Here is a 23530-nt window from a genome sequence, read left to right on the forward strand (position 1 = left end):
CTTGGCTCATTGCAACCTCCACCTCCCGGGTTCAAGCGATTCTCCTGCCTCAGCCTCCCGAGTAGGTGGGATTACAGGCGCCTGCCACCATGCCCAGCTAATTTTTGTATTTTTAGTAGAGATGGGGTTTCACCATGTTGGCCAGGCTGGTCTCGAACTCCTGACCTCAGGTGATCGGCTCACCTCGGCCTCCCAAAGTGCTGGAATTACAGGCATGAGTCACCGTGCCCGGCCTAGAATTACTAGTTTTAAAAGCTGATGACTAGAACACTACATTATATCCTTCGGTAAAGAGAAGGCATCAAGCACCCAGACTTTGGAGTCTCACTCCCTGGGCCTGCGTGCTGCTCTGCAGCTTCTTAGCTATGTGGCCCCGACAAGAGACTTAAGCCCTTGTTTATCAGCTTCTTTGTCTGTAAAATGGGAATGTGATATTCATAGCATCTCTGTAGAGCTGGTTAAATAGTCTGACACATAGTGAAGTACTCACTAAATATTACCTATTCTTCATCACTCACAAAATATTCAACTAACGTTCCTGCGGCATTTTTCATCATTTTAGAAGCTTGCTGTGAGGGGCAGAGAGAGGTGTTTTTTTTCCTCCCCTGCTGAAGGCCAATAGCTGTGATAGCTGCAATTCTGAAGCTTAGGTCAATGGTTCTCCAATACTGCTGGTGAAATACAGAAGCGGTCTGGCTGGATTTCTCCTAACAATGGTTAATAGGTCTCTGTCCTTTAATTCCCGTCCCCTTGCTCTCACCTGCAAGATCCACCTGCGGAAAACCAGCCATCTGTGCATTTTGGCAATGCCCGTTGTATCCCTGCACATATTAGTGTCTCTGCTCATCCCATATGCACCCTGCCCACCAGCAAGGTTTCCCTGTGCCACTTCCAGCTGATGTCTCCTACACAAGGTGATGAGTGTGGAAGTGCGCCGCAAGCACGTGCAGAGAGAGCACTCACACAGCACACCCACAACGCTACAGAGAGGCTGGCCTGGAGATCAAGCCAGGAAAAAAGCCAATTTAAAGTATTACACCTAGGCAAGGCAAAACCCTCGGAGTTCTCAGCCTAAAGTCCAATTTTCAGGCTCCCTAACTGATTAAAATAATAAGAATTAAAGATGGTTTTGATTTTTCCATTTATGTTAACAATGAAATATAAAACATGAAAAATTGAGAGTTTTCTTTATGATTAGGTATTCTGGATTAATTTAGGATCTTATCCAGTGGTTGCAAAAAAGAAGTACCATTTAGCCACTTAGAATTTTTCTACATAATTACTTAAATAATATGGTAAGTGGTAACACCATAATACTTTGCATTTGTCCTAATTTTTAAAAGGATGATACAATGTAAAGTAATATTTAAAGAAAAACAAATTAAGTACCTCTCAAAAATAACCTTTAACTCTCTTTTGGCCATTGAAGGCAGAGCTTTAATGTGTGGAAGAATCACCTAACGATCTTGTTAAAATGCAAATTCTGATTCCCTAAAGTCTAGAGTGAGACCAGAACATCTGCATTTCTTACAAGCTTCCCGGAGTGTAGATACTGCTGGTCAGTTCATAGACCGCACTTAAAGTAGCAAGAATTTAAGGTACCTTAAGTGTCAAAAGGCCTATTTCCAATTTCCTAGCTTATCAACGTAAAGCCTCCGTCTACTGGTGTTAGAAGCAGCTGCTGATTTTAACAGCTCTAAGGAACAGAGAACTAGGATACAATTTAACAAAACAGGAGGAGCGGAGGAGGAAGACAAGAGAAAGGAGCTTCAGGGAGAAAGCAGTAAAAATTAAAAAAAAAAAAAAATGCTCTATGCAGCCTCTCTTTCCCTCTTCCATTTGGTTTCCCCAGGGAGAGAGGGAACTTCACTAAGCTTGAGGCCTCTTTGGTGTGGGTATCTCCTTGTCGTTTCCAGTTCGAAGGATCCAATCTAGGATTCCTCCGGCTCTTCTTTCCTGAAATGGACTTATACAAAATGAGATTTCCATTAAATAATAAAAATTTCCAATCATTTTACAACCTTCTTTCAAAGAAAAAAGAAAGTGCCTTCTTTAATGGCATGATTGTTTTTCCCTTTGTAATATCTTAAATTGGAACAGAACATTTCTCTGAGAAGGGAACATGTGAATAGAACCCTAAAGAACGCAAAGCAGCAGGCTATGCAGAGATCTGAAATGAAAGTATTTCAGGAAGTGGGAACGGTGAGTGCAAAAGCCCTGAGATGAACAGCAAAGGAGGCCAGTGTGGTTAGAGAAGAATGACTAGGGTTTGAAAAGGAAGTAGAAACAGGGTACTGGAGATAATGAAAGGAGGGAACAAAATCTCTTCAGGCCCTTGGCTTTTGTGCTAATATGGGCAGCCTCTGGTGGACTCTGGTAGAATACCATGTTCATGTTCTGATGTTTAAAATGATCATACTCGATGCTGAGCTGAAAACAGACCGCAGGCTGTATACAAGTATCTACAGAAGTGATAATGCCAGGATCTCCCATGCTTGATGCTCCCCAGTATTCCTTCTGAGTTCCCTATGTATGTGGCTGTGTAATAACAGCTGTCATTGGACTTGAAGGAAACCAAGAACTGGGATTATGTGATATGCCATATATATGAAACCTTAATGCACAACTTCTTGTATCTGGCTCCATTATTACCAAACATCCAACCCCTATTTCTAAACACTGATTAGAACATTTGAAATTTATCACACACCTTGGTGAGGGGGAGAAAATACTTCCGGTTCTTTTTTTTTTTTTTTTTTTTTGAGACGGAGTCTTGCTCTGTCGCCCAGGCTGGAGTGCAGTGGCGCGATCTCAGCTCATTGCAAGCTCCATTTCCCGGGTTCACGCCATTCTCCTGCCTCAGCCTTCTGAGTAGCTGGGACTACAGGCACCCGCCATCACGCCTGGCTAATTTTTTTGTATTTTTAGTAGAGACGGGGTTTCACCGTGTTAGCCAGGATGGTCTCGATCTCCTGACCTCGTGATCCGCCTGCCTCAGCCTCCCAAAGTGCTAGGATTACAGGCGTGAGCCACCACGCCTGGCCAATACCTCCATTCTTAATTGTGGTATGGGAATAACCAGTATTGTAATCTACAACTTTTTAAAATTCACTCATCTGTCAAGAAGCCCAAGAACAATCACCTCTCTAAGATCTTCAGAATACAAAAAATGTATTGTTTTAAGGTTTTTTTTTTTGTTTTTTGTTTTTTTGAGACAAGGTCTTGCTCTGTCACCCAGGCTGGAGTGCAGTGGCAGAATCTCGGTTCACTGCAACCTCCACTTCCCCGGCTCAAGCAATTGCCCCACCTCAGCCTCCCAAATATCTGGGACTACAGGTGTGCACTACTATACTCAGCTAATTGTTTTGTAAAGATGAGGTCTCACTATATTGCCCAGGCTGTTATTAAAGTTATAAGCTAAAAATAGTGTCACTATGACCCAGTAATTTCACCTCTAAGACTGTATCCTATGAAAATAATCCTGAACAGGAAACAGTTTAAAACACAAAGATATTCACCACACATTATAAGAGCAGAACACTGGAAGCAATTTAAATGTTCAACAGATAAATGGTTTCAATATATATATACACACACACATAATACATAGTTTATATTATAGTGTATAATATTATACACTGTACTTTACACTCTATATTATATAGGCATTGAAAATGATGTCCTAAAATGGAAAAGTGTACATAATATTCCAACTTGTAAAACCCACACACAAACTAGACACACTGGGTGAAAAAAAATGGCAGTATCAATATATTAACAGGAGTTGAATTTGAAGGATTTAATTAAGTAAACCAATTTTAATTTTCCAGTTTTTACAAGTGACCATGCATTTGTAATTTTTAAAATTAAATTAATGGATTTTTTACTACCATCTCTTTACTTTTAATGTAAATCTCATATAACATCACCTATACCAACTTAGAATACACTAATAATAATTGTAAGCATGTATTAAGCACTCAACACGCCAGCACTATGTTAAATGCTATATCCAGGTTATCTCATTTTAATCTTCACAACAATCCCTGATGTTGGTACTGTCAGAGAGGAGAAGGCAAGTAACACTCAAGCCATACCACTGCCACAGAGCCAGGAACAACTCCAGGCCTTGAATTCAGTTCTTGGGCACTAAACTCTGCACTTTCAACTATAACACTATACTGCCTCCATACAACAGTGGTAATATTTAATAAGTAATGTTACCTTGCAGAATTCTCAGTATGCAACCTGAGAAACATGATGGCCACTCTCCCACTTCCCATGGTATCATTTCTTTTGTCTGTCTCCTTCAGTTGTTCTCCTTCCTTCCCATCCTGCCTTTTCTGCGACTTGTTTTCTCTCACCCATACTTCTTTCCGACCTATACCATAAGCTTTCCAAGGGTATCCAGCAGCATCCTTGATTACTGTTTAGCTTCAACGGTGAAACTCAAAGAAACCAAGTGCTGCCCTAAGTATTCCTATAAACAAGAGGTTACACACTAAAAGCCTAGAGCCACATCTGGTCAGCAGATGTATTTTGCTTAGATCTCACTATTTTGAAAACCTTGAATTAGTCATCAACATTTAAAAATTAGGACACTTTAACATGAAAATTCAAATTTTCAGCTTCTCTTGAAATCTAAATGATATGACAACAGTGGGTACGACATGACAACAATCTCCTAAAGCCAAATCTCTAGTTATCCATGGTCTCCACCAGCCTCTATTGTCTAACCCCTGACTGTGATCCACTCACTTTCTTTACTCTTCAACTGCCTGGCTCCCAAAGCACTGATTTTGTGACCTCCACCAAATACTTTAAGTGGTGACACAGAAGCCACAGGAGATGTCATATGCCATTTTTACTTTATGCCAAGTTCTACATTTTTTCTTTTCTTTTCTTTCTTTTTTTTTTGAGACAGGGTCTCACTCTGTGGCCCAGGCTGCAGTGCAGTGGCCCATTCTCAGCTCACTGCAACCTCCACGTCCCACGCTCAGGTGATCCTCCCACCTCAGCCTCCCGAGTAGCTGGGACTATAGGTGCACACCACCATGCCAGACTTATTTTTCTATTTTTTTTTTTTCTTTTTTGAGACAGAGTCTCGCTCCACTGCCAGGCCAGAGTACAGTGGCACAATCTCGGCTCACTGCAACCTCCGCCTCCCAGGTTCAAGCGATTCTCATGCCTCAGCCTCCCAAGCAGCTGGGATTATTAGGCACATGCCACCATGCCTGGCTAATTTTTTTTGTATTTTTAGTAGAGACAGGGTTTTGCCATGTTGCCCAGGCTGGTCTCGAACTCCTGAGATCAGGCAATCTGCCCACCTTGGCCTCCCAAAGTGCTAGGATTACAGGTGTGAGCCACCGCGTCTGGTGGTAATTTTTCTATTTTTGGTAGAGATAGGGTTTCTCCATGTTGGCCAGGCTGCTCTCGAACTCCTGGGCTCAAGTGATCCTCCCAATGTGCTGGTATTACAGGCATGAGCCATTATGCCTGGCCTAAAAACTCTTCTTCTCAGAGACATTGGCAACTAAATGGCTGATTATCAGACCTAAACCACAAGGATGGTAGCAACAACAATCCTAGCAAAAAACCCCAGGCCAAGGCACATCCAAAAAAGCACTTTTGATATCGCTGGCTTACTGGATCAATGCATCCCTAGATTCTATTGCAACTCAAATTAAATTCCTTTGGGATTACCCAGAATGAAGACGTCTTAAAAAGGTCTCAGACCTCAAACTAGAAAGTTTTCTGATGATGAGACTAACTAATGAGTTTAGTAATTGCTGTAAACTAGTCACTAAACGCTAAAAAATTTTAAGTTTCAGCTTCGTTAGGCTCCTGGTATTATGAATTTTACATGTTAAGATAATTCCAGTATCTATCTTCTTTTATCCTCTTAGCAGCCATTCAAAATCCATATTTTTTACGGTAATGTAAATCCATTAGGCACAGGCTAGAAAGTGCATTGAGGGATCAATCTTACGGTGAAACAAACAGAGACTAAATGACCTTCTCCATCTCTGATTTCTCTGATACATTAGTCTATTATGCCCAGCCTAAACTATGAAAATATTTTTTCACCATTCCAGAATAGAGAAAACAGTACATAAAGAAAAGTATTGGACACCCCAAAGTACCACTGGGAACTAATTCCATATCATAAACGAAGAAGCTCACATCACAGTTATGGAAGAACTGAGAAATGGTTGGGGCTGGGGCAAGCATGGTCAGTGTGCTTTATTTATCATTCATTGCTTTCAATTACATTTTCAACTGTTTTCCTTTTAAATTTCAAACAATATTAAATAACTTGTTTTTAGTAAGGAAGACAAATACCCACAAAGTGATGAATAACCTACGAGGTAAATAATTCATAGTTTTTAAAGATTCACTGATAACTGGAACAAAAGCTATCATTCACGTTGCTTTCTATTCTGTAAAAGAAGCCATTATGCTGAATTTGTACAATATTATCTACGATTAACAACAACAGTCTGATAATAACAATGTTGATCGAGGGATAAAGGGAAAAATAAGAGCTTTTGCTTCTTAGGGAAGAACACTCAAAAGCAGACAATAGCTAACCTAGCAGATTTTCTCTATTGCAAAATAACCATTTTCTAAACAGACTAGTAATCAAAAAAGTTTTAAAAAGTACTTCCATTTAATCCCACTGTGAAAGAACTCAAGAACCATATTTCACTAAAACTGAAAAACTAGCTAAAAAGCAACTCACTCCAAAATCTTGCCTACTTTCTAATAAATACAATGTCAGATGCCTTCAAAAATACGTAACATTTATGTTACAATTATATTGCTTTGTTTGCCACTTTTAAGTAATTCATTCTAACTTCCCCTCCTCCACCACTTAAAGCTCTGCAAATAGTCTCATCTGTGCTACTTAAGAATTAACTTAATTCTTTTAAAGTAATTCAGATCATTAGATTTATCACATTAAACAGGTATTTTGACAAAAAAAAATTCTAAAAGATTACTTTCCTACTCTTACAAGAAGACAGTGTTTTTATATCCTGATTTACTTTTGCTTTATACATCATAGCAGTTTTGAATTAAAAAGCAAATACATACATACACACTTATGAAACAAACCTGACCACTCCATGCACAATACAGATTGCACAACAAACTCCAATTGTGGTTGATCATGCAGTCTAAAATCCTGAACTGGGCCATGACTGCCTATAGCGCAGTCTGCATCTCTTCTCTGACTCAGCTTCTGTCAGCAGAGCAGCGGGTTACGAGAGCTCTGCAGTGATGTGGTCCACAAATAAGATCTTCCCCTCCCTTTCCTGTCTAAGCAGCAATAGCTAACTGGCAGAACGACATCATCTTCCCAAATGTAGTTCCCACTAGTACATTTAAATTATTAGATCATGAAGGAAAGTTTTCATAAAATTCTTACTGAGTATTTAACATTATTTAATTTGTAAAAGGTTATTGCTTTTTCCTTCTTTTCTGGGCATCTTTAGTCATTCAATGAAAACACAACCTGGGGAGGTGGTATATAAATCAATCAACTATGCTGGCTCCAGTCCACAGCAAACAAATTCCAACACAAGGCTGTGCCATCATCAATGACGCTCACACTGACTTGATCCCAAGGGTACCAAAGGGTACTCCGTCCTTTCTTAACCTCTCAGTAGCGCCACACAGAGCTAACAACTCCTTCAATGACTCTCATCCTGGGTACCACAGTTCCAGTCTCTTTGTTCTCTTACTACTTCTTTAACTATTACTTCTTTGCAAAAGGCAATGTAGCAATGTGAGAAAAGCCTAGATCTTAATAAGACAGATGTATGACCAAGGAGGCTAAAGACTTATCCTTTAAGCTTCAAATCATTCATTTGTAAGATGGAGACATACCTTCACGAGGTTTAATCTGAAATAACATCTGTAACATGCTTAAAACAGTGTCTAACAGATATCTAATAAATGATTAATAGTTTCAAGATTATCACCCCTTTCTGTCTAAATCAGAATTCTATCCTTGACCTCCCTCTAATTTCTTACACTTCCATAGGTGATGTCACCTCAACCTGTGATTTTAACTATGAATTACTTCTAAAGCCCTCTTCAACACCACCCTTTCTCCCAAGCTCCAAATCTGCGTGACTAAACACTTGCTAAGCACATACACCTACATACTACATGTCCAAAACTGAATTCATCACCTTCCCTCCAAACTTGCACGACCTCCTCTATTCCCTAATCTGCATAGTGGCTGTACAACTCATCCCCCTAGTCACCCAAACAGAAACCAGAGTCATCTTAGACTCCTCCTTCCTTACCTCTCATATCTAGCTACCAAATCATGTCACTTCTCCCAAAACATATAATGAACTGTCCTTTTTCCACTCCACCGGCACTGCCTAAATTCAGACCCCCATCAACTTTCTCCTGGATTATCACAGGGCATCTAGTTGGTCTCCCAAACATCCTGTCACCCCTCTCTGGAATCTTGTCTGTTCAGGACTAACAAAAGCACCTTTTAAACTAAAAGCTAATCATATGACTACTCTATAAATTCCTTCTGTTGCTCCTTTCTGCCTGTATACAGCAGTGTTTCCCAAAGTATGTTCCTACTTGTTTTATAGGATGCAGAATATAAACTACAGTTAAGTAAAAAAAAAGGCTTCAATAGCAAAATAAATTTGAGAGAAGCTAGGTTAAACAATGCTGCTGCTGGAAGCTTGCCAAAGGCTAAATATAAAGATCAAATTCAAAGTCCTCAAAATCTGAAAACTGAGGCTACTGAAAAGCTTGTTTCTAACTAGTTCGCCTTGGTGGCTGGTTTGTCGGCCTCTGTCCGTCCCTTAATTGGTGGTGTTCCTCAGATTCTGGACTTTGACCCTCTTCCCTCCCTCAATGACCTCATCAACTCCCAAAACTATAATTACCATAGATGCTGGCTTAATTGAACTCTGCCTAACTGACTTGCTAGACCAACCAAAATTCTTGATTTCCTGGCTAATTCTTGAATACTGGCTGATCCCATGGCTCAACTCTATTATTATTATTTGTATAAATTTATGGGGTATCATATGCAATTTTGTTATCTGCATAGATAGTGTAGTGGTCAAGTTGGCTTTTCGTATATTTATCACCCAAATAACACACACTGTACCCATTAACTAATTTATCGTCATTCACCTGCTCCCACTCTGTCACCCTTCTGAGTCTCCATTGTCTATCCTTCCACTCTCTACACCCATGTGTACAAATTTTTAGCACCCACTTATGAGCGAGAACATGCAATATTCAACTTTCTGTGCTTGGTTTGTTTCACTTAAGATAATGTCCTCCAGTTCCATCCACATTGCTGCAAAAGATATAATTTCATTCTTTCTTATGGCTGAATAGTATTCCATGAATAGTCTTCCATTCCAAATATACCACATTGTCTTTGTCTATTCCTCCACTGATGGACACTTAGGTTGATTCCATATCTTTGCTACTGTGAATAGTGCTGCAACAAACATACAAGAGCAGATATCTTTTTGATAAGTGGATTTCTTTTCCTTTGAGTAGATTCCTAGGTCAAATGGTAGTTCCATTTTTACTTCTTTAAGAAATCTCCACACAGTTTTCCATAGAGGTTGTAACAAAGAAAAGAGAGAAGACCCAAATAAACAAAATCAGATATGAAAAAGGAGACATTACAACTGATACCACAGAAATGCAAACGATCATCAAAAACTATTATGAACAGCAATTATGCTCACAAACTAGAAAACCTAGAGGAAATGGATACATTCCTAGAAACATACAACCACTCAAGGTTGAACCAAGAAGAAATAGAAAACCTGAACACATCAATAACAAGTAGCAAGGCTCAATCAGTAATTTTAAAAAATCTCCCAACAAAGAAAGCTCAGGACTAGATGGATTCACAGCCAAATTCTATCAAACATACAAAGAACTAAAAAGAACTAATACCAATCCTCCTGAAACTGTTCTAAGAAATCAAGGAATAAGGAATTCTCCCTAACTCATTCTATGAGGCCAGTATCACCCTGATACCAAAACTGGAAAAGGGGGCGGGCACTGCGTCTCATGCCTGTAATCCCCGCACTTTGGGAGGCTGAGACGACAGGATAGCTTGAGCTCAGGAGTTCAAGACCAGCTCAGGCAAAACAGTGAGACCTCATCTCCACAAAAAAAATTTAAAAATTAGCCAGGTGTGATGGTGCATGCCTGTAGTCCCAGCTACTCAGGAGACTGGACAGAAAGACCGCTTGAGGCCAGCAGGTCGAGGCTACAGTAAGCCATGTTCATGTCACTGCACTGCAGGCTGGGTGACAGAGCAAAACCTTCTCTTAAAAAAAAAAAAAAACCAATCCAGACAAGGACACCACAACAACAACAACAACAACAACAACAACACCCTACAGACCAATATCCCTGACGCACACAGACACAGAAGTCCTCAACAAAATACCTGCAAACTGAATCCAACAGTACTGCAAGCTCAACTCTTACAACTGGGAAGATAATCTAGACACTCAATTCTGCTCCCAACAAGTGACATTCAAGCTTAACATAAGTCAGTTTTATTTTTGCACATATCTCTTTATGTCTGTTTTGTGTTTGGTAATAATGTAATGTAGATGGTATGGAAACTGATGAAATATGGGTAAAAACAAAAGTTGTTCTTTCTGAGAAAACTAACTTGAGTACATTGAAAGGACTCAATAAAGGCTGTTGCTCACTTCTATATTTTTCCCTTCCTGGTCTTGTAGCTGAATAAGCTACAGCTAGGGAGAATATCCAGTATCTCTAGATATAAATATTCTAGATATACTATATGTAGAATCTCTAGATAGAGAGTATCTAGTGAGACATTAAATATTCTCCCTAGTATTCTAGAGATAATAGATATTCTCCCTAGCTGTAGCATATTCAGAATCTAAAGTTGTTCCCTGTGCCACAACATTCTTCTCTTCTTTCTACCTAGTTAACTCCTTCCTCAGTTAGCTTAGACACAATCTTCCCAGGAAGATTTTCCCTGATCTCTACAGTAGGTGAGGTCAGCCTGCTATATGTTTTCATAGCTCCTTACTCTTCTGCTAAAATCCTATTCATTGCAACTCTACTATAAGTACTTGTTCAATTGTCTGCGCTTCCCATTGCCCATGTATACCCATGAAGGTAGGAACCAGACTATGTCTGTACTTTTATGCTGCTGCACCCTCAGTGTCTGGCACTCAGAAGGTGCTCAATAAATATTTGTTGAATTTGTTAATAAATGTGGAAGGACACTTCTAAATATAACAGGAAAGTTTGGCACTAGATCAAATTTGAATCATTTTTGATTAACTTTTATCTTGGGAACAAAAGGGTCATTATCATCAGTTGTAGGCAAAACACAAGTTGCTTCCTTCCTCAATCTCAGTAAGAAAGTAGCTGGTGCAGTGACTCCCGCCTTTAATCCCAGCACTTTGGGAGGCCAAGGCGGGTGGATCCCAAGGTCAGGAGTTCGAGAACAGCATGGCCAACATGGCGAAACCCCATCTCTATTAAAAATACGAAAATTGGCTGGGCATGGTGGCGGGTGCCTGTAGTCCCAGCTACTTGGGAGGCTGAGGCAGGTCAATCACTTGAACCTGAGAGGCAGAGGTTGCAGTGATCCAAGATCGCGCCACTGCACTCCAGCCTGGGCGATGGAGCAAGACTCCATCTCAAAAAAAAAAAAAAAAAAAAGGAAGGAAGGAAGGAGGGAGGGAGTGTGGGAGGGAAAAAGAGAAAGAGAGAAAGAGAGAAAGAAGTTAGTTGGAGCACTTGGGCTTCTAGCAAAATCGCTGCATATCTAACAACTGATACTATTCCATCCTCTAAGATGCTGAAAAATTCTGGGAGAAGGAAAAGAAGGGTTTCAGGCATTTGATTTTCAAAAGTTCCCAGGGGAACCACTAAACGAAAAGTTCATACCAAAAAAGAAAAAAAAAACTCAGAGACTAAAGGCCCAACTATAATCAATCTTTTATAAATCATTCCTAAACACAGTCTACTTTTCCCATCTTCAGTCCCCACGTCAGAACATCTTCATCTGTAAAATCCTTTAGAAAACTCAAACCAGTTTCACATGAAGGATAATATTCACGTAACTATCTTTTCCTTATTCGAGAATCAACATGGAAATCTCCCTGAATTCCCTTCTCCCCTCAAAAAAAGATAAGTGCAGCCAGATAGCAAGCCAACAGCAACAACAAAAACACGTGGGCAATATTTACAACAAAACTAGGTGTCAAGGCATCCCTAGGAACCCCAAAACAGATATGAGAAGAGGCAAATCACTAACAACACTTTTAAGTTGTACACAGCATCAGCATCTGGAAAGAAGGGAGCAAAGAGAAACATCTGAGCATGTGACCAAACAGAAGAAACCCCAGTGTAGGAGTTTAAACAGTAACTCCCCTGAAAGGATATGTCCACCCAGAACCTGTGGGCATGACCTTATTTTGAAAAGGGGTCTTTGCAGATGTAATTAAGAACTTTTTTTTTTTTGAGACAGAGTTTCACTCTGTCACCCAGTCTGGAGTGCAGTGGCTCCATCTGGGCTCACCGCAACCTCCGCCACTTGGATTCAAGACGATTCTCATGCCTCAGCCTCCCGAGTAGCTGGAATTACAGGCATGCACCACTACACCCAGCTAATTTTTTGTATTTTTAGCAGAGATAGGGTTTTGCCATGTTGGCCAGGGTGGTCTCGAACTCCTGACCTCAAGTGATCTGCCTGCCTCAGCTTCCCAAAGTGCTGGGATTACAGGTGTGAGCCACTGCACCTGGCCAAGTTAAGGATCTTGAGAATTACCTAAATCCAGTGACATATGACCTTACAAGAGAAAGGCAGATGGAGACTTGGGCATGCAGTAGAGAAGGCCATGTACGGACAGGACCTATGTTGCCACAAAATAGATATGATCTATACAGTGGTCCTTCAATATTCATGGGAGATTGGTTCCAAGACCTCCTGCGGATACCAAAATCCACGCATGCTCAAGTTCCTAATATAAAATGAAGCAATATTTGCATATAACCTAACACACCTCCTGCAGTAAATCATCTCTAAATTACTTACAATACCTAATACAATGTGAATACCACATAAACGGTTGTTATACTGTGGTTTTGGGAATAATGACAAGAACAAAAAGTCTGTACTTGTTCAGCACAGACACAATTTTTTTCCCCCAATATTTTTGATCCACAGTTAGTTGAATCCACGAATGTGCAACCCCATGGATACAGAGGGCTGTTTATACAATCTATGGACAAAGAAGGGTGTCTATATGATTAAATAAAAAAAAGTAAACAAAAACAATTTCCTAAAAGGATTAGAATAACAATCTGATATGAACGGGGTGCCCAGAGCCTTTCCTTCCCCTCACATCCACTACTAGCACATAATGTTTCCAGAAGCCAATATGCAGAACCCAGAGAAGAAAGTAAGTCTCACTGATCTGGCTTATACGAATTCTTTTAAATATACAATCTGTATTTACTAGGCAAATACTGGGTATTACTGAGGTATTACCTCAAGGTTAAAAAAAAAAACGGCGCTGATGAATTCCCAAGATCACACTAGCTATGCCACATTCAGAAGAATGTCTAAATATAATCATAAATCCAGCTTTGTATCTACTGATATTCAAGGACAGTCTCCACATTGTGAGTAAGGAGAAAATCAGGACATATACTCAAGAATATAAGTCTTCTCAATATATTAATGAGTAGTGCAATGAACAAAAAAATAGAACTCAAGAGAGTGTCTTCCTTAGGTTGTACGAAGGGCAAAGAAGTTGTGGGATTATAAACAGTGCTGCATACATAGCACTACTCCTGACTATGCCAGAGCCCTCTTCAGAACAGAGATAAGCAACAGGGGAAAACATAGTAAGTAACCAATTCTGAATCAAAAACACACCCAATATCAAATAGAAAACTCAGCAGCTAGTCACCAGGGAAAAGTAAATAAAGTCTTTAACTTCCCTGTTTTTTTATTTTTATTTTTTACAATAATAAACAGTTTCTTCTGATCTGTCTACTTACCCCGAAACAGATGAATAGTCAGAAATATCAAATTTGGGTTCTCAATCTATTCTTTTATTCACAAATCTACATAGTGGAAATTCTTGCATATTAAATAGATAACTAGAAGAGGACTTATAAAACATTTCCATCACGTCAAGTTTCTTTTTTTCTTTTTTTTTTTTTTAAGTGATGGGGGTCTCCCTATTTGGTCCAGGCTGGTTTCAAACTCCTGGGCTCAAGCAATCCTCCCGACTCTACCTCCCAAAGTACTGGGATGACAGGCATTAGCCACCACGTCCAGCCCACATCAAGTTTCTCAAACCTATAGTACAATATATCCATTTGTCTTTTGGATTATTTGAGAAGCACAAAATGCCATCATCCAGATTAGATTGTGAAATAATTTGCACAATACCCAATTTTATAAGAACATGGCAACTTAAACCATAAAACTATTTTGGTGAAAGCAATCCAAAATTGAGTTTTTTGCATTTAGATATCTTTCTACTTCAAACCAGGGAAGATATGGAAGGCTTATAATATTTTAACACATTTAATTACTTACAGTCAATTAAAATTAGATAAAATAGTAGGACAATCTTTAAGTCCAATAACCTTTCGTTTTAGTAATCTAATCACATCAACTAGACAGAAAAACAAGTGCCTACCATATGGTCTTTCTGTAACAGAAAATAGCTGCATTGAATAACAGCATCTGTGCATCTTATCAACACTAGCATTGCCCATACTTAAATCAGCATATTGTTAACTATAATAAGAAGACAGGACCCTTCACAAAGCAAAGAACAAAAGAAACTGAATATTACCTTTGTGCTAGATTACTTGACCTGGTAGTAACTAAAGAAATGAAGAACATCAAGGCACAATGAACTTCATAAAACGCTTAACCTGGAAGAAATGAATGGGAAGGAACACTAACAATTTACGGAGAAATTCTTTAGATCTGGGTACTCACTTTGCTGATGGCTCTTATCTAGTGATAGGCCCCACTCAATACATTAAAATCCAGGCTTCTGCCGAAATGCCACTTAATGATCCCTGCTGCTGCTACTGCCATCATTCTCAATTCTAACAGGTTTTAGCTTTAACCCTAACTTGCAGCATAAAACTTTTGGCATGGAACAGTATTCTGACACTTAAATTCAGGTGTATGAAGAAACACAAAATTAAAATTAAATAATAGAGTTATACCATACTGTAACTAGTCTAGAATGAATCCTATGCCTCCAATGAAGAAACTTGCTTTTTAAAAATTGTTTTTTGGCCGGGCACGGTGGTTCACGCCTGTAATCCTAGCACTTTGGGAGGCCACAGTAGGCAGATCACAAGGTCAGCAGATCGAGACCATCCTAACACGGTGAAACCCCGTCTCTACTAAAAATACAAAAAATTAGCCAGGCATGGTGGCAGGCGCCTGTAGTCCCAGCTACTCGGGAGGCTGAGGCAGGAGAAAGGCATGAGCCTGCGAGGTAGAGCTTGCAGTGAGCCGAGATCACGCCACTGCACTCCAGCCTGGGCGACAGAGTGAGAGTCCATCTCAAAAAAAAAAAAAAAGAAAAGAAAAGAAAAAGAAAAAATTGTTTTTAAGTGTTGCTTTGAGCAGTGTGTATGCTTTTTAGTATTGTTTTAAGCAGTGTAGGTTTGCCACAAACCAAATTTTCACAAGACTGAATACATATTACCTATTTTTAAAGTCTTTACATAGTAAAGACTTTTTTCTTTTATTGTCATTTTGGTAATAAAAAGGAGAAAATGTAAAAATAATATAATCCTGATATTCTCATCATTCAGAATAAACAACTGTTAACATTTCATCACGGTCAATGTTTGTGATCTTTTTTTAACTGGTTATGAAATATTTATGACATGAAAAAATAAAAATACATAATAAGGAACATCCATATACTAGCCATTCGTTTTAAGAAATAAAACATCATCCATACAGATTATCTTTTTATAGCTTCTCTTATCGACCAGTCTGATTGCCCTTTCACTTGTCTGTTAATTATCATGATCTCATCTCTTAGTGGAAATTGTTTCATACATTTGTACTACACATTGTCTTGGTTACTGTTACTTGGTTACCAGCTTCCCAAAGGTAATAAAGGTGCAAAGAAAAAAGGCACCAAAAATTTTAACAGCAGTTCTAACGGAAATGAAATGGAATTTAAGGTGGGCAGGAGGTCTAAGGAAGAACATATTTCATACTGTACATATTTTATATAAACTAAAATAAGTATTCAGCTGGGCGCAGTGGCTCACACCTGTAATTCCAGCACTTTGGGAGGATGAGGTGGGCGGATCACTTTGAGATCAGGAGTTCGAGACCAGCCTGGGCAACATGGCAAAACCCCATCTCTACTAAACATACAAAAATTAACCAGGCATGCTGGCACACGCCTGTAATCCCAGCTACTCAGGAGGCTGAGGCAGGAGAATCACTTGAGCCTGGGAGGCGGAGGTTGCTGTGAGCGGAGATTGCACCACTGCACTCAAGCCTGCGTGACAATGCAAGGCTCTGTCTCAAAAAGAAATAAAATAAATAAGAATTCACATACTACATGTCCAAATGCAAACTCAGTAACATTTTGGAGTTTTTCTAAGTCTTTATTCATTCCAAAAACATATTTATTGACAACCTATTATATGCTAGGCACTCTTCTAGGCACAAGAAACACAATGTGAACAAAACAGACAAACTGCACTCTCAACACCTGCGTTCTAGATATATTACCTGTCTCAAATAAACAAACAAAATCAAATGCATAAGCATGCCGGGTGGAGACTAAGTGATAGGGAGATAAAGCAAGGAAGGAAGGCAGAGCATGGCACAGGGAGCAGGGGAGGGGCATTCAACAAAGGGAGTGGTTGGCAAAGCTTCACTCGGAAGGTGACCTCTAAGCAAAAGCCCGAAGGAGCCAAGGAAGCAAGCTGTGCAGAGACTGGGGGAAGTGTTCTAAGGGGAGGGTTCAGTGAGTGGGAAGGCTCTGGGGACTCCCACGTTTGTGTACATGCAGAAAAGCAAGAGACCAGAATGGCTAGCACAGAGTGAGGCGGGAAGAGGCACAGGAGGTGCGCTCAGGAAGGGGGAAGGACCAATTATACAGGGCTTTGCAGGTCACTGCAAGAACTTTGGCCTTCAATCTTCAGAGAAATGAGAAGCCATTTGAGGAATTTGAGCAAAGGAATGACACAACTTGATTTATAAATTGTCTGTCCTGATTGCTGCGTGGAGAACAGGCTTTAGGCTGGCAAGGACTGAAGTGGAGAGATCAGTCAACCAGATCCACATGTCATATATGAGAAAAAAGAGAGACATCAAAGATCACTCCAAGATGCCTGGCCTGGAAGGATGGGATTGCTATTGCTTGAGATGAGGAAGACTGAAGGAGCATACTTGGGAAGGTGGGCCAGGGGAATGGAGGTAGAGTCAGGATTGTGGTTTTAGATATGCCTATTTACTATTCAAATGGAGATTCTAGGCAGTCAGGTCAGTTGGATATAGGAATCTGATTCTGAGAGACAGAGGAGCAGGTCAGCAATAGAGATACACACATGTACACATAAAGAAATATAAGTGAGTGTGTGTGTGTCAATTATCTGCATATACTTGATATTTAAAACCATGAAACAGTATTGGGAGAAGAAATGAGGATTAACTGAGCTTTGAGGTGTAGAAAGGTTTAGCAAATCAGGATGTCGAGGAAACCTCAAAGAGACAGAAGGAGGTGACAACGAGGAAGGAAGATAATCAAGAGAGTATAATGTCCGGGAACCTAAATGAACACTGAATAAAATGTAAAGCCTTTCCTGCATATTCATTTATTCATTCAAAAAATATCACCTGACACTTACTATGTGTCAGTCCCTGTGGAAACAAACATGGTCCCTGCTCTTATAGGGACTGCAATCCAAGGGGGATATAGATAAACTTGTAACTGGTATTCCTGAAAGTGCAGGGTGTTTTGAGAGAATACACTAGGGGCAACTGAAAGAGTCTTGCGGGTCAGGGAAGGCTTTCCTGAGGAAGCAGTATTGAAGAAAAGACCAGTATGATGAGTAAAAATCAGCCATGGAGCAGAGGGAGGAGGAACAGGGGACAGTAGAGGGAAGGGGAGAAGAAAGGACCTGACGGGAGTTCAATCTAGGAAGAACAAAAAGAAGTAACAAGTGAGACAGAAGCGCGGACCAAATTACCGAAGTCCTTTCAGACTTCACAGAAGTCTGAATTTTATTTCAAAGGAAATGGGAAGACAGAAAATTGTCTTATAGGAGGTAATGTAACGATCAGCTGGAGTACAGTGGCGCAATTTTGGCTACCTGCAACCTCTGCCTCCCGGGTTCAAGGATTCTCATACCTCAGCCTCCAAACAGTTGGGACTACAGGTGTGCGCCACCACGCCCAGCTAATTTTTGTATTTTTAGTAGGGACCGGGTTTCACCATGTTGCTCAGGCTGGTGTACAACTCCTGACCTCAGGTCATCTGCCCATCAGGAGGATCATTCTGATTACAGTAGGGACAGAGCTGCGGAAGGGGACAAGGCTAAGTTATTGGGAAACTCCGTAGGGAATCTGTTTCTGTGGTTCATCAGTGAGATGCAGCTGACCTGAACTCAGGTGGGGGTAGTGGGTATTGGGAATGTGGACTCCACAAGACTTTGCATATGAGGAATGACGAGATGAAGAGTGAGGATGCTGACCTAGTTTTTGACTTGGACCAATAAATAGATGGTAGTGCTACTCAGTGAAAGAAGGTGCACAGGAAGAGGGAGAGTCAGTGGTAGCGGTGAAATCTGATGAGTTTGCAATGCCTGGGGAATAACCCCCAAAAGTGTTCGGTAAATAGGCAACTGGCTGAAAAGGTCTAGAGATCAACCATAAAGCCTGAGATAGAGGGGTAGATACGGAGTCACCAGCACACAGGAGAGTGCAAAATAAAACCCAGGGAGTGAGAAAGAGAATACAGGAATGGAAAGGCCTTGGCTCTGGATAAAACCAACAATGGGGCAAGAAGAGGAAGAAAAACCCTACAAAAGAGGCAGATAGAGAGGGAGATAGAACGGAGGGGAGGAGAAGAGAGAGCGCCTGAGAAGGAACCAGGGAGTCTGGGATGAAAGCAAAAGCAAACTGTCCAGCATTCCAGAAGGAAGAGTCAACACATGGATTCATACAAACTCGTACCCAGAAAAATGTCTTATTGTATTGTTTACAGTATTTCAAAATCAACCAACAAGTGTATTTCATCAGCCATAATACATTTCAGTCATAGAATAATCTTAGCCTAGGTCAAGAAGCAAAACAAAAATAAGTTCATTTGCATTAGTAAAAAGTTTAATAATAAACAAAGTGTCAAAAATTCTATTACTGGACAAGAGTATGGACTACAGATAAAAAATTAAATAAATGTTAGAAACGGAAAAAAAATCATGTGGTTAAGAAAGCTGAGGGAAAGTTTTCTCTTCTTTGGCTTAAAAAAAAAGTTAAACCTTGAAAGACGAAGCTATACGGATATGAAAAGGGGTGATAATATCATAGAGGATTCAACAGAAGAATCTATATAAAGTGATTTTGTGAGCAAAGTTACTCAAGGATTGGTGTCAGAAGACTTCACGGACTACACACACACACACACACACACACACCCCAAAAATCACTTAAGAGGTTCAGAGTGAGTGATTTCAAGTTTTAAAAATACACCTTGAGATGTATAAAAGTACATAAATTCGTGTGAGTACCATCTGGACCATCCTTACTGTATAATGCCAAGACATATTCTACTGAACTGTCCTAATTTCTTATTTGAAGAGGGCTGTTTATTTGTTTTGAGCCTTCCAATATATCCTGGGGGTGGGGAGGCCTAAATGTATTCATGTATCAACACAATAAAATTGCAATGCTTAAGATGAACAAGAAATCTCTGATTGTTTTTCAACAAAGCACAAGACCTTATTCAGAGAAGGTGGAGTTGGCTAATTAGATAAAGCATGAAACAGAGACTCCTGTTAATTCATTATATTGATTTCTTCTGTCCTATAAAGTTAGGTTTTCTTGGCTGATTAACAGCATTGCTATTAAGACATACATGCTCATCTCTTTGTTAGTTAAAAACACAATAATAAATGTAGTATCCAAACACATTATTGATTTTTAAAATTTTTTAAAGAGTGATAGTACCACTGTGGAATGTAGTGCTTCTAATAAAATTGACGACAAAAATTAAGTGCAATGTTCAAAAACCTAAATATCAGCCCAAAGTATTTCATTAGCAACTAACTCCCTTTCTATTACTAAAAAATATTCACAAGATTTAATGTGTATCAGAAGCATCAATCACAGATTAAAACACGTCACAACTAAATACAGGCAATAATTACACAAGTTCTCTTCACTCCCAACCCTGAGGTTTTAAAATGTTTTCTGACAACGTATATCCCCTTTATTTCCACTTCCACATAGAATCTAGGCAAAATACCTATTCTTTAGAAAGTCAAATAATATTGTAGTTTAATACCAAACCTAAATACTGTATATATATTTCACATGAGCAAAACACAGGTGATATTGTGTTTTCTTCATTGCTAAACTAAAAACAAGATAGCCATGCTGCCAGCAGTAAGGTCCAAATGAAAACAAATTTCACAGCCGTTAAAAAATACATAACTGTCATTGTTAATAAAAGCCAAGTGTGCAACAAACTGGAAATACTGCTTGCTAGCCAAGGACAAGATGTGTCTAAATTCTTGGTTTCAGGACATCTCTTAAATGACCCCAAAAAAAAAAAATCAAATAACATTAGTTCTTGCAAACAGAATGCAAATACAACGCTAATTAAAGTATTCACAAGACAATGACAAATAAGGCTTCAGGACCACAATACATATTATTATGTAACTGCAATACACATTAAGCAATCACCAGGTTGCAGGTAGGCCTTCCAAAAGGAGTTATTATGGTTTACTGTGATCAGAGGATTGTGGTGTTCCACTTAATCATGCTTTTGCCTGCAAGCAGGTGTTTACAGATGTCAAAAAGTAAAACACTGATTCTAAATGTAAACCTATAGTTCTGCCTAATAAATTGTACAGTAATAGCACACTGTACCTCACAGCGTTTTCTGCATAAACTTTCTAATTCGACATGAAGTAAGCGGCATGAAGCAAGTTTCTCTGCTTGCTTTATGAACCAAAATTTAACTTCTGATTCATTTTTATTAAAATGCCAAAACTCACACACTTAGAGCCAGCCCTTGTTTCAAGGACTATGAAGTTAAAATTTAACATCCGGTGCAAAAGAAAGCGAGACAGTGAATGAGGGTTCATTTGGGTATGTTATTGTCTAAAGTAATCCTCAACCCTTCAATGAAAACATAGGCATCTCAAAAGTAAAATTTAAAGGATAACAATATTCAGTCTATTTAACGAACAAATTACAGAAACCGCCAATGATAAACATAGTATATTCATAATAGAAGTAAATTCCGAATACTTCAATCTCCAAACACGAGGAAAAAAAAAAAAGGTGAGAGGCAACAGAGTATATGCGTGTCATAAATCAATGTATTTTCTATGATTTCTGTCCTGCCTGCTCAAAAATTTTCAGGAAGTCTGGAGTAAAATCTCTGGGCCCTTGGGAAGATGTTAGATGCTAGATGCTACCCTAACCAGCAACGCAACCCACCTGACACCCCAGAGCAGCTCACAGAACTTCAGAGTAGTGAAAGGGAGGGTATAAATAAGAGAACAGTAAAGGCAGGAGACTTCTCCGGGAGTTGGAATTACGACTCTGTAAGGTCGTTTTCCAAGGCTGTGCTTAAACTATTCACGGAAAAACACTTCTTTTTCTACCTAAAGCAGAGATCTGCAGCAACAGCAGCCAGACTCCCCTAGTCAGTACCAAAGAAAGACTAAGTTCCAGGTGCAACAAGCATACTACTTGCCCTCTCTGCACCTTGGAGCAGACACAAATGCTGAAAGCCACCCCCAACCAGCTCAACTCCAAATATCTCGGAAGGGGACTGAAGGAAAACGGGTACTGAGGTGCCCATTCTCAGGCTTGTAGCATCCACAGCCACAGAGACGGGAGAATTCCTGGCTCTGAGAAGGGGTGACCAAGATGAGGACATTCCAAACTGCGGGACATGTTCTTGCAAAAGAAACACGGGAGTCCCTGGAAACAGACGTGGGCCAGGCTTCCCCTCGCTACTGGTTAAGCTGGGGCGCTCCCACCAACAGGCTCAAAGCCCCGGGAAGCCCCTAGTGAGGCCCCGTGGCCGGTGACCCCCAACTTGCAGGACGCTCAAGACACAGGCCACCGCCCTGCCGGCCACGAACGCTGGCTCCGCGCTTACCTCGCAGGCCTTGAGCTTGTCACCATCTCCCTCAGACAGACCAGTCCGACGCGTGGCCATCATTTCATTTCAAATGACAAAGAAGGGACAAATCCTTTGGAGTCCACATTGGAGGTGGGGGGGAAAGCCACCACACACCCGAAGGGGAAGAATTCCACAAGCAGGCTCCGAGGAGGGGCAGGGCTGTTGAAACAGACAACGTGCCAGGGAATAAAGGTTTTCAGGAAGCGCCTTCAAATGCCTCGCTGATTTCTCGTGACTTCAACTGACTTCGCCTTCTTCTTCCATTTCTGGAGACTTAAAAACAAAGGCGACAGGTCTTCTTGGCAGCCAGTGTCGAGGCCAATTGCAGAAAGCGGTCCCCTTCTTCCCAGTGCCACTCCTGAGTCCTGGAAAAATCCGAATGGGTCGTGAAGGTTCGAGTGTCAGCTCCTAGAGAGATCCTAGGAAAACGAGAAGTTAAAGGTCATGAACTTTCTCCAGGCGCCTATCACTGTCTTGCCCACATGTCCACACCAAGTTCGCGTTTCCTCCCGAGCAAAACAAACAAAAAAAAATTTTTAACGTAAACAAACAAAAAGCCTATAAATTCGAGGGGGTGTTTAAAAAAGAGAAATCTCGAAACTGCCCAGCGGTTGCGTCAAACACACCTGGCTGTTATGCAGCCTTCAAGAAAAAATGTTCCCCATTCAAGTGCATTTTAATTCATGTCTTTCCTAGGTAGAGCAGAGGGCTGTGCATGTTGTTTTCTGCATCACCCAGACAGGGACACTTCGGTGAAGTTTTCTCCCCCACGAGGCTGAAATGGGATCACACTTTCCAAGCCCCCTCTTCGCTCCCCTCCGCCCCCCAAAAACGCAAGCACAAAGCCAGCCTGGCTGGGGCCGGCGTGGGCTCGGCGGCGTCTCCGGGTGACTCGGGCGCCGCCCCTCCGCCCCACCGCCCCGGCCGGCGTCCCCGAGGAGGCGGCTGTTTTCCTTGGCCCGCGGCGGGGCTGGGTGGGGACGGCCGGGGAGGCGTGCGCGGCCGCGGGTGGGACGCGGGCGCCGCTCCCGCTCCAGGGCATGATTCCGGAGCTACACCCGAGCAACTCTGAAGTCGCG

At 40.6% G+C, this 23530-nt stretch overlaps 1 protein-coding gene across 6 annotated transcripts in view; it reads right to left on the bottom strand.

The window, feature by feature from the left end:
• Positions 1-22561, bottom strand: part of ARHGAP21 (Rho GTPase activating protein 21) — a 135242-nt gene extending 112681 nt beyond the window's left edge. For 2 of the 6 annotated variants that reach the window (XM_034930126.4, XM_034930125.3), the window contains exon 1: positions 22428-22561. In XM_034930126.4, the coding sequence (XP_034786017.1) occupies positions 22428-22490 (63 nt within the window). In that variant the 5' untranslated portion in view covers positions 22491-22561. Of the gene's footprint in view, positions 1-7116; positions 7133-22427 lie in introns of those variants that run through there. The other 4 variants (XM_063607295.1, XM_034930129.3, XM_055092493.1 and 1 more) reach the window with 2 other exon arrangements.
• Between the last annotated feature and the right edge of the window lie 969 nt (positions 22562-23530).

This window comes from Pan paniscus, chromosome 8 (genome assembly GCF_029289425.2).
Source record: "Pan paniscus chromosome 8, NHGRI_mPanPan1-v2.0_pri, whole genome shotgun sequence".
NCBI lineage: Eukaryota > Metazoa > Chordata > Mammalia > Primates > Hominidae > Pan > Pan paniscus.